This window comes from Osmerus mordax, chromosome 9 (genome assembly GCF_038355195.1).
Source record: "Osmerus mordax isolate fOsmMor3 chromosome 9, fOsmMor3.pri, whole genome shotgun sequence".
NCBI lineage: Eukaryota > Metazoa > Chordata > Actinopteri > Osmeriformes > Osmeridae > Osmerus > Osmerus mordax.
In genome coordinates, this window is record NC_090058.1 from 15,570,216 (window position 1) to 15,581,445 (window position 11,230).

General features: G+C 40.4%; 1 protein-coding gene across 1 annotated transcript; it reads left to right on the forward strand.

The window, feature by feature from the left end:
• Positions 1-7,747: 7,747 nt before the first annotated feature.
• LOC136949594 (programmed cell death protein 10) lies at positions 7,748-10,855 on the forward strand. Its single transcript, XM_067243952.1, has 8 exons — positions 7,748-7,836; positions 8,376-8,595; positions 8,702-8,755; positions 9,040-9,157; positions 9,257-9,383; positions 9,539-9,617; positions 9,701-9,783; positions 10,029-10,855. The coding sequence occupies exons 2-8, from the start codon at positions 8,506-8,508 to the stop codon at positions 10,108-10,110; spliced, it is 633 nt and encodes a 210-aa protein (XP_067100053.1). The 5' UTR covers positions 7,748-7,836; positions 8,376-8,505; the 3' UTR covers positions 10,111-10,855.
• The last annotated feature ends 375 nt before the right edge of the window (positions 10,856-11,230 follow it).

An 11,230-nucleotide genomic window follows, 5' to 3' on the forward strand; every position in this document is an offset into this window, starting at 1 on the left:
CATGTGACTCTAGGTCTGTGTTCCATCACGTCTGTGGATGTGGATATACTCAATGGGCCTCATTCACCAATATCTTCCTAATTTATTTCTTACGTCTGTTCTTAAGAAAGTTCCTAAGAAAAGTCTACGTATGATTCTCGACCCGGTAACCTGAATGACTACCGCCCCATTGCCCTCACATCTGTGGTAATGAAACGTTTTGAGAAACTGGTCAAAACTTTCATCACCTCCTCCCTACCTGTCACCCTGGATCCGCTACAATTTGCATACCGCCCAGACAGATCTACAGACGATGCAATAGCCTTCATGCTCCACAAAACACTCTCCCACGTGGACATTGGGAAAGGGAACTATGTGAGAATACTGTTTATTGATTAGCTCATCTTTCAACACCATAGTCCCCTCCAGGCTGGTCACTAAGCTGTGTGACCTTGGTTTGAACTCCCACCTGTGTAGGTGGGTTCACAGCTTCGTAACCGGCCGACAACAAGTTGTCCGCATGGGCACCCACACATCATCCCCTCTCACCCCCAACACCGGATCCCCTCAAGGCTGTGTGCTGAGCCCTCTGCTGCTACTCTCTGTACAACCATGACTGTGTGTCAACATCTGTAAATAACACCATCATAAAGTTTGCCGACGACACAGCAATTGTGGGGTTGATCACCGACAGGAACGAAGAAGCCTACAGGATAGAGGTCTTTCACCTGGAGAGCTGGTGTCGGGAGAATAACCTCCTGCTGAACGTTGAAAAAACAAAAGAACTGGTTGTGGAATTCAGGAGGAAACAGCAGGGTGATATCCACCCACTATGGATCAACGGGTCTGAGGTGGAGAGAGTGGACAGTTTTAAATACCTCGGTGTGACCATCACACAGAACCTATCTTGTTCACTTCATGTCCGGAGAACTGTGAAGAAGGCCAGGCAGCGTCTCTTCCACCTCAGACGCTTGAGAGACGTAAGCTCCCCCTCAAGGTGCTCAGGAACTTTTACACCTGCACCATCGAGAGCATCTTGAGTGGGAGTATCACTACCTGGATGGGCAGCTGCACCAAGCAGGACTTCTCAGCCCTGAAAAGGGTGGTCCGTTCAGCCGAGCGGGCCATCAGAACCACCCTCTTCGACCTGCAGGACATCTACCAGAAAAGATGCAGGTTGAGGGCTGAGAAAATCCTCAAACAGCCCAACCACCCTGGATACTCACTCTTCTTCCTGCTGCCGTCAGGCCGGAGGTTCCGCTGCCTGAGAGCCAACACGGAGAGGATGAGGAGTTTCTTCTTCCAGGCCATCCTTCTGCTCAACTTAAAACATTGACATACTGCTGTGTGCTATTTATTCTATTTTATTTATTGTAATTTATTTATTTATATTTTAATATCCATTTATGTCTTATGTCTTAGAATGGTATGTCTCTCTTAGTATCCTTTTTATTTAATTAAATGGTTGCAGATACACAAACACATTTCACTGCATATTGTACCATGTATAATCATGTATGTGACAAATAATAAAATCTTGAATCTTGATTCATGATGTGTTCCTAAACAGCAAAATTGTTCGTAGGTGTGGTCTTAGAATGATGAATCCCAATATGTCGTAAATTGAAAACTCGTGCCCCAGTGCTCCTATTTAGCATAGGTAAACGCCCCGTTAATTCCCATAAAATGACATGAGATGGTGTTCTCCGATTTGTAACTCGTGTTCTCCGATTTGTAAATCGTGTTCGTCAGGTTGCAAACAAATGTAATGGGGTCATTTATTTGTGAATCGCGTTACTTTTGTGAATCACAAAATACATTTGCGAATCGCGTTACATTTATTTGTGAATCATGAAATACATTTGTGAATCTTGTTACGTTTGTTTGTGAATTATGAAACTAATCTAACTCCATACCCCTCCACTCTAAGCGTTTCAGTCAGCACTCTAGGCTCTCACATACACACCCATGTAAATCTCAGAAACGGTTTGAAAAACTCATGAAACAATCAGTGATATTTAAAAAAGTTTAATAGATATCAAAAAGCTGAATTTAAAAAAATAGTTTAGGGTTTTGTCAACATTTTAAAGTTTAAATGGTGGCTGTAGCTGAAAGATTGAGGAAGAAGAATGATTTGAAAGTTGAAGAAGTTTAAGAGGATTGAGAGGATAAAAAAAAAAACTCTATTGGAAAACCATGTAATAAATATTATGAATTTTGATTTATATTAATTCAAGCATAAGAGGTACAAAGCTGAAAAGTCATATCAGTCATAGCGTGAAACTGCTGAATTATTTGATAGCTGAACGGTTTTAATAGCTGAAGATTTGAAGGCGCTGAAAGGTGTCATGGAAGAAATAGAAGAATATGAATATGATACAATAAAGATTCAAAGAACAATACTCGGAATGCTGAATCCAATACAATAAAGATTCGAAGAAGCAGAATTCCAACAATAATGTTGTAAAATGCCAGGCAGAAGTTTAGTAGTTAGATAGCTCTACAATTTACCGGGGCAAGGTCTGAATCTAGGAGCAAAACGAAGCTAGGTATATGGTAGCAAAAATGGTGTTCACTTCACTTATGTACTGAACCAGACCAGATTTTACTTACTGTATAATCAGGGCTGCCAATTTTTCCAAAAACCTTGGCCCCAAACACCTGCCAACCCGCCAAATGCGGGTTAAAATTCATTTTGGCGGGTGTTAATAAAAACTCACTAGCCAGTTTGGCCGGTGATACATGTTCTTGGCATGGTTCTCGGTCATTTATCCCCCTGGCAGTACTTCCTAAGTTTCCCATGAACACTGTGCCGTAGTGATGGGTCGTTCGCGAACGATCCGGCTCTAAGAGCCGGCTCTTGAAGGTGAACATCGGGAGCTGGCTCGCATATCTGAAGAGCCGACTCTATTTTTAATAGATTAATACAGCCTATAAAAACTAAATGTATTATGAAATAATGAATTTTAATTGTATTTAAAATAATTGACTAATTCAAAGAACAACAAAAAAATACTTGTAGGCTTAAAGGCGCACACGATCATCCTCACATTCTGTTCCTGTCAATCCTGCATGAGGGAGGGCCGAGCCAATTCACACACAGTCAGAGTAGTCAAAACTCGGAGGAGAGCCATGACAAATCAATGCATTTTTAAAGATATGTGGTTACGGTCGAGTATGATTTCATTTCATAATTTAATTCAAATTGTTTTTACACCCATCATAGTCAAATTCATAGTTAAAACATGTATTTTTTAAAGAGCCGTTCGGGAGCCAAAAGAGCCGGCTCTTTTTGGTGAGCTGAGCCATACGAGCCGGCTCATGAAAAAGAGCCGGAATGCCCATCACTACTGTGCCGTAATGCTACGTGACAAAGTTTTATACGCCCATTGGCTGCGCACAGTTGAAATGAAACCAGCGCGAGAAACTGTGGAAATGAACGGAGCATCCATCAGAAAACATAAGGAAGAAGTAAAACGAAGCATAGCGGATAGGAGGTAATAAGAGCCAGCTAGAGTAGTAAAGTAAAGTAAAAAGTTAACTTAATGCGGCGGTGGTTAGGACAAACTTCTGGGGGCGAGAAGAGGAACGAGGCAGGGGATGCGGATATTGATAGCACTAGAGAAACGAAGAAAATAAAATGTAATGCAAAATGGCTGGCGGATCGGGAATGGCTTGTGTTTGACAATGAAAATGTTGTCATGTTTTGTAAGGATTGCAGCATGTAGTCTTCGCATAAGAAAAATTATGTTGCTTACTGACACAGTCTTCTGTAATGTAAATACACTGTTCTTAATAAAGAGTATATTAGGTCAGTTTAACTAGAGAGGGTACAATTTCTGGGGAAATTGTAGGGTGTGCTTGCTTGTGTCAGTTGCACAGGGGTCCGTTTTGGAATGACATTTTTACAACTGATATTTCTGTTTATTTTATATAAAAATGCATACTTATTATTTATAAAGATTACATAGATTTAAAAGCTTTTTTTTTTGCTGCTCATTTACAACTGAAAATATGAGTGAAGTGTAGAATGAAATAGATGTCTTCTCATTTCCCCTGCAAGAGGCAGCCTCATCGTTGAATCAAAACGAATAAATTTGGCAGACCGGTGTCAAAATTGACCTAATCTCTATGACTTAAACTCATTTTAAGTTTTTCCCTTCTCATGATATTTTCAGGCATTTAGCCTACTCATTTTGCATTCATTCATTAATAAAGAACCCCCTTTGAAGATTATTCTACGACGTTACCCGGTAGTAGAAGATGGAATCGCGATTCAAACAGTACCATCTGCTAACTGAAAATATGCCCCCCAAAACGTAAATAAGCTTGACATTTATTTAGTGGAAAATCGTAAATTGTACAATTTACCGGGGCAGCTTCTCCACACAAGGCTATATCGCATTTTGCGTTGTTACTGACAATGATCGCTACCAGTGAGCTTTTTATGAATGAGCGATTTTCCACTAAATAAATGTCAAGCTTATTTACGTTTTGGGGGGCATATTTTCAGTTAGCAGATGGTACTAGACTACTGCTGTGTTCGTCTTGGTAGCGATTGCGTTGGTTGAATTGGATTTAACGTTCCGTTGTACGGTTTAAGCTGAAATTAATTATTTTCATGAACAGAACAACGTTTAGGCTGTGGCAATGAAGTTCAGGTTAGTAGTTAGATAGACTTTTGATTTAAGTAAGGGGAGTGCCGAACATGTTCTGTCGCCGTTTGACTTCCTAAACAGCTGTGTAGTGCAGATGTTTTTGTAGTGTGTCTCGCGTAAGCTACAGCGTTGCAGTGAGCTACACTGGTTTGAAACCACAGGTAATGGTAATTTCACCAACAAATCGTTTTCTAATGTCAGAATAAATCCTACAACGAAAATGTATATGTGAGGAATGTTTATTTTAACGATTGAAAACAGATAACGCTACATCATAGACCACTGTAGTATGTGTTGCCCGGGCAACACAGGCTAATGTCGTGATGCTAATACTTCAGTGAAATAGTAGACTACTGTGTCCGAAAGTAGATGTACTTCCTTAATAATATCAGCTTATATTGTACATTACACATCACAATTGTGTGTCATATCACAAAGTAAAATGAGTAAATAGTTATCACCCTGGCCTCTTTTCTTGTGGCGTTTCTGCAGCTGCCTTGCAGTAAAGCTATAGTTAGCCTAGCTATCCCCCAAGTTAACAGATGCGAAACGAATGTTCTGCCAAAGGTAGTCACGCTTGTTTTCGTGACGTTAGTGACGCAGTGACGTTAGTAACGTCAGTGACTGTGGCTAGCAAATTAGCCACCGTTAGCTTCACTTTTCGCCACAAAAACTTAACTTAAGCCTAAACCATGCAACGGAACGTAAATTCCAATAGAAGCAACTCAATCGCTACCAAGACGAAACTTTTGGGTTTTAGAGGGGCAAAAAGAAATAAAAAAAATAATAATAATATATATGTGAGAGAACAAAGGTTGTGCCCTTGCCGAAGGCAAAGCACACCCAATTACTGCCTGCTTAGGACAAAACGTTACTGTAAATGCTTGGGCAGGAGTCACGCGAATGGACGTTTTAGCCATTTACAATAAATCGTGTCCTTAGTCACCTGTTCCCTTGCATCATACTTCTGTGCTTCATTTTACTTCATTTTCTGTGTTTTTCATGCCAACAATGTTAATAAAATTATCAAATGCATTCAGAGAAACTCATAATTGTTCTTATTTTCACCGGAAAGAATTGGTGGAAATTCTGATTGACGTAGTGGTGACGTAGGTTAGCACTGAGTTCCCTTCGTTGACACAGTGGCACTTTTTGCACATTGGCTGGTGATCAAAAAAGTTAATTTAGAACCCTGTATACAATGTGTGGCGTGAGAGCGTGAGAAATGTTTGAAATGCGTGTGTCACACGGCGAAACCGTGAGAGTTGGCAGCTCTGGTATAATCCTTAACCTAAAACGCTGCAACGATACAGCGACGCATTACACAAGCTTGAGTTCAAATACATTATTTAATGTGACAGTACTGTACATGCAAGTCTTAAATAACTATTTAGCTTGTCGGCTCTGTGACGCCGGGTAAATTGGGCTCGGTACTTCAGAATGATGTCATCTTGAAGGCAGTAAGGTTTGAAAAACCATCAGTCAAAATTATATTTGATTTATTAACACAAAGATATTGTGGCAATGTGGAAATTTACATAAATACACTTCTTTCAGCCATTTTGTATTTCATTCCTTATTCAATTAGACCCTATAGAAAGACATGTATTCTACAAATCTGTAACAGATGTCAAGTCGATTGGATCTATGGTTCATGAGAAGGGTTTTGAAGGTTGTACCAAATTTGGTACAACCTTCAGCAAAATCTATCATGGCGGACCTTATGGGTTCTTGAGGCTTTTTTGTTCCCCATGAGAAATAAGGCATGTATACAAATTTTCAGGCATTTTGGAATAATGGGGCGCTGGGGAAATCACGTAGACTTTGGGCGTGTTTTATAGCACCACCTATGGGCGTACATGGGCCATTAGCGGTCTGGGAGTAGTGAGTGATCTGTTGTATCATTGGGCCAAATTTGAAAAAATCAGGTCCAGGACTTTTTGAGCTATTGGGCAATTTAGCGGAGAAAATGATAATAATAGGAATACTAACTAACTAAAAACAATAGGTTCCCTCCTACTGGAGGAACCCTAATAAGAATACTAACAAAAACAAGGCTTTGACATCGTTAGAAAATCAGCAGTCTTCTCTGCTTGAGACTGGGGGGGGGGGGGGGGGGGGGGTCTGCCTACTTACGACCCAGATAGTGGACGCTACGTCAAGCCGAACGAAACATTATAGAATTAGAATGTATTTGTTCAATGAGTGAAACATACAGATGCATAGAAATGAAATGTTGCATGCATAAAATGTTCCCCTGAGCTGTAACACACTCCACATTTCAGTGCAACAAAGTTTTCGCGCTTTGCACATGCTTTCAGGAACTCATTTCACACGTATATAGTGTAATGAGAAGCAAATTATGGAATTTGCTTTACAGGATCGTTAAAGGGAGCTTGACAGCCTCTCGGTGCCACAAAACTGAAGGCTTAACCCTTGTGTTATTTTCGGGTCATTCTGACCCATCAGTCATTGTGACCCACCGTCGTATTGCGACAACTTTACCGCATACAAAAACAAAGTTAAGCATTTTCTTTTAACCGTTGGGCTGTCTCAGACCCCCCACATTGCGAAGGTTAAAAGAAAATTATTTTTATTTGTTTTTGTATTGGGTAAAATTGGGTAAACACAACGATGGTTCGTTATGAACCTTTGGGTCATGTGACCCGAAGGCAGCACGAGGGTTAAAGCGGTGGAACGTTTAAAAAAAATACCTAAAACCACACCTAAAAAGTTAAGTTATGTTAGGTTACATACGGCATGGAAAGAAAAACTGATAACTGATAGGACATTTTTGGTCTGTCCACCCTAGTACATGATGAACGCGAAACCTCAGAATCTTCGAACTGGGTTGTTGATGTGCAAGCTTGTGCTGTCTGGACACAGTTTCGAAAAATATTGTTAACGCGCGAATTAATCGCACGAAAAAAACGGACATCATGTGTGGACATCTGCCAAATGGCGAAAACGTTTACTGCTCAGGGGCTATAAATTGGTCAGAAGGACACACACACAAAAAAACCTTTGGACGATGAGTGGCTATGCCATTACAAGCAAGCTGATTGGATTGTAGACGGAAGCCGTCTCATGGCTATAACTGAAAAACTTCCGCCTTGTTGAGTTGTGAAGAAACCATTGCAGCTAGCGACTATTCACCAATCGCCGAACGAACTTGCCGATTGAAGAACTCAAAAGAAAGGTAGACTAGTTGCATATGGAACGATAATCATAACTATTTACATATATTGTCACGTACCCATAGAGTAATTTGTCACTCACTAATTTGTCAATAGTCTAGCTTGGTAGTTTATACGCGCTAGCTTTCCAGCCATCTAGCTAGAGCTAACTACAGTAATCTCACCAAAGCCATTGCAGAGCAGACGAGGCCTCGGCTTGCTAACTTTCTAGCTAGCTAGTCAAACCGTAGCAGTCATGTGTGTTAACGCTGTATTGATTTAATAATATTGTCAGAATCGTTGTCATACAATTATATATATTATCCACTCTATCACTCGCTCTGGTAAATGTATCAATTAATACAGCAAACATCTAAGTTGTTAGATCTGAAGCATATCAAAGTAGCATTGGCTCATCAATCTATGTACCTAGCTAGACAGCTACTTCTAAGTATCCCTGCAGCTGTGGTAGTGGTAGTAGCTAGTGGTAGTGTTCTCATGAACAGTACTCAACCAAAAAGGAGATCCTGAAAATGAATACTATTCTTCTCTATTTGTCCAGGTTCCTAACGCTCTGGGGCCTGTTGGATTCACGTTGTGTGTCTGTGGGTGGGTGAGTGTATGTTTGAGTGTGTGTGAGTTGCTGCCTGCTTGTGCTGCACCTGTTTACTGAGCGCAGTTCCTCCTGGAGGATGACAATGGAGGAGATGAAGAACGAAGCGGAGACAAACTCCATGGTTTCCATGACACTATATGCTGTGATGTACCCAGTGTTCAATGAGGTGAACTGTGTGCATGTATGTGTGTTTGACGGTGAGAGCCAGAGATTCACTGCTGAGTCTTTACTAATGGTTAGTTTGTATGGTTTGCTTCTTTTTTTTTTATCAGTTGGAGAGAATCAACCTATCAGCTGCTCAGACATTGCGGGCAGCCTTCATCAAGGTAGAACAGTCATGGCGTGAAATCATAACCTCAAAAACAATCACAAACAGTTTTTTCCACACTGCTGGATTTTAGACACTGCTTTATTTAGTATATCTGTAATGCATAACAAACTCTACACAGATGTTGGGAGATTTGTCTGTTTGGCCATTTGTTATGAGTAATATTTACATGGACACTGGGTCTTTGACTAGTAGCCTATTACCAGGCTAATCTTGTTTGAGTTTGTTTGAGTGTGAGGTTTAGGGATGATTTACAATGGGATTGTTGTGTTCTTTCACTAGGCCGAGAGGGAGAACCCAGGTTTGACCCAGGATATTATCATGAAGATTCTGGAGAAGAAGAATGTCCAGATCAACTTCACTGAATCCTTACTGCGCATGGCTGCGGACGATGTGGAAGGTGAGTGAGCACGCATGAGATATGCCTGGTGTAAGTAGATTATTGAAACACTCTTTCTCTCTTCATTCTTTTCAGTGCACTTATTCTTTTTATTCACAGAGTTTATGATCGACCGTCCCGAAAAGGAGTTTCAAGACCTGAACGAGAAGGCCAGAGCTCTGAAACACATCCTCAGCAAGATTCCAGATGAGATCAATGACAGAGTACGCTTCTTACAGACCATTAAGTAAGGCTGAACCCTAAACAAACTCAGAACATACAGGACGCAATAAATCTCTCATACTCAAATGATATGTTATATTATTACTACTACAGATTCTTGGCCCACACACATCATTATTAAATAATGATTCATTCTTATTTGGTGTTTATTTCCTGCAGAGACATTGCCAGTGCCATAAAGGAATTACTGGACACAGTCAACAACGTCTTTAAAAAATACCAGTACCAGAATCGCAGAGTGAGACACACAAACACATGTTAATCTTGCTAGTCAGCCGCATTCTCTTTGTCAATGCTCTTCCATTTTCTGACCTTACCCAGGCCTTGGAGCATCAGAAGAAAGAGTTTGTGAAATACTCTAAAAGCTTCAGTGACACCCTCAAAACATACTTCAAAGACGGGAAGTGAGTAGGCAGAACTTGGTTCAATCCCATGTGAAATTGTTTTGTTTAACATGCACAACATCGAGATCCTCATCTTCAGTATGTTTGTGTGTCAAGCCGTGTCAATTAATGTTGTTGTGGGGAGACAAGAAAACACATTTTCATCTGTTAAAAGACTGTTAATTACACTGCTCCCTACTGAGAATTGTTGCATTATCGATTGCGTGTGTTTAGTGTTAGTCCAATTGTTACTCCCTGTCTTCCAGGGCGATAAATGTGTTCATCAGTGCAAACCGGCTCATCCACCAAACCAACCTCATACTGCAGACCTTCAAAACTGTGGCCTAGCCCAGGAGACCACATCCCAGCTTCCCAGAAGGCAAACATACAAAATGGTGGCCTGTTGAAGCGTACATGTATATGTAATATAGAAGAGTTGATTTTAGGGCAGGGGTTAGTTTTTATTCCATTCATTCAAATTCCAGAGACTAAAAAGTGCAATTTGTTTTTGGCAAGGCTTTTTCAAGTCTTGAGATGGAATTGAACTGCTCCTGTCTGGTTGATTTGAACAGTTTTAATTTATAACCCTGGTATAGTTGGGGAAATAGGCAAGGTGTTTCATTAAATACCAATTGCCATTTTTCTAATATATTCATGTGATTATTTTACTTTTAGTGTTTCAATTGTGATTTTCAAAGTCACACAACCGTGGGAGAATTTTTGGTCCAAAGTGATATCCTCCACTCGGCCCCCTCCTCCTTCCATTACACTGATCTGTTAACACAAGATAGGCAAAAGTAACGGGCTAAGTGGCCACTTGTTACGCTGTGTCCCGTGACTGTAGTGCAGATGAAGGACAGGAGAACAGGAGAGGATAAAACAGTAGGCTCAACAGATGAAATTGCTTCCCTTTATCCAACAACAGAAAGCCAGAATACTTCAGCACAGCGTGCGCCTTACCAAGTCCTGTAGCATTCCCTTCTCTCAGGAGAGGGCAATCAGTTCCCTTGCTGAAAGACAGCAAGAGAAATTCAAGTCCTGTATTTAATTGATATCTGATTGCAAATATTCAATAAATAGTTTCCAAATGGTTTTTGAATGGTGTTTTTTGGAGTTATGTTTTGGGGAAAGCCATGGAGGGAGTTTGCAGAGTGTATATTTTTATATTAGTTGAGAGCACACTGTTAATAAGGGAAATAATTCCTGATGGGTGTAGCAGGATAGGATATAGCTTTGGTCATGAACTCAGAGACATTGAGTGTTATAATGATGTTCAGGAATGAATATGGCATGACTAGAAATTTGGCAAATGTCCTTTTTCTTATTTAGTTATTTTCTTGAAATATCTGAATCATCACTTCTATGTACAAGAGATACCACCTTTATCCAACATGGATCTACAAGATCAAGTTGCTAAGTTACAGTGCAAGCAAATAAATACAGATTTTACAGTGAAGGGATGAAGCAG

What these genes read in the sequence shown, in the direction of transcription:
- LOC136949594 (XM_067243952.1), top strand. Translation starts at nt 8,506, where the DNA reads ATGACAATGGAGGAGATGAAGAACGAAGCGGAGACAAACTCCATGGTT. An exon ending in CGCTTCTTACAGACCATTAA is followed by an intron (nt 9,384 to 9,538) that starts GTAAGGCTGAAC and finishes TATTTCCTGCAG; the next exon opens with AGACATTGCCAGTGCCATAA. An exon ending in ACCAGTACCAGAATCGCAGA is followed by an intron (nt 9,618 to 9,700) that starts GTGAGACACACA and finishes GACCTTACCCAG; the next exon opens with GCCTTGGAGCATCAGAAGAA.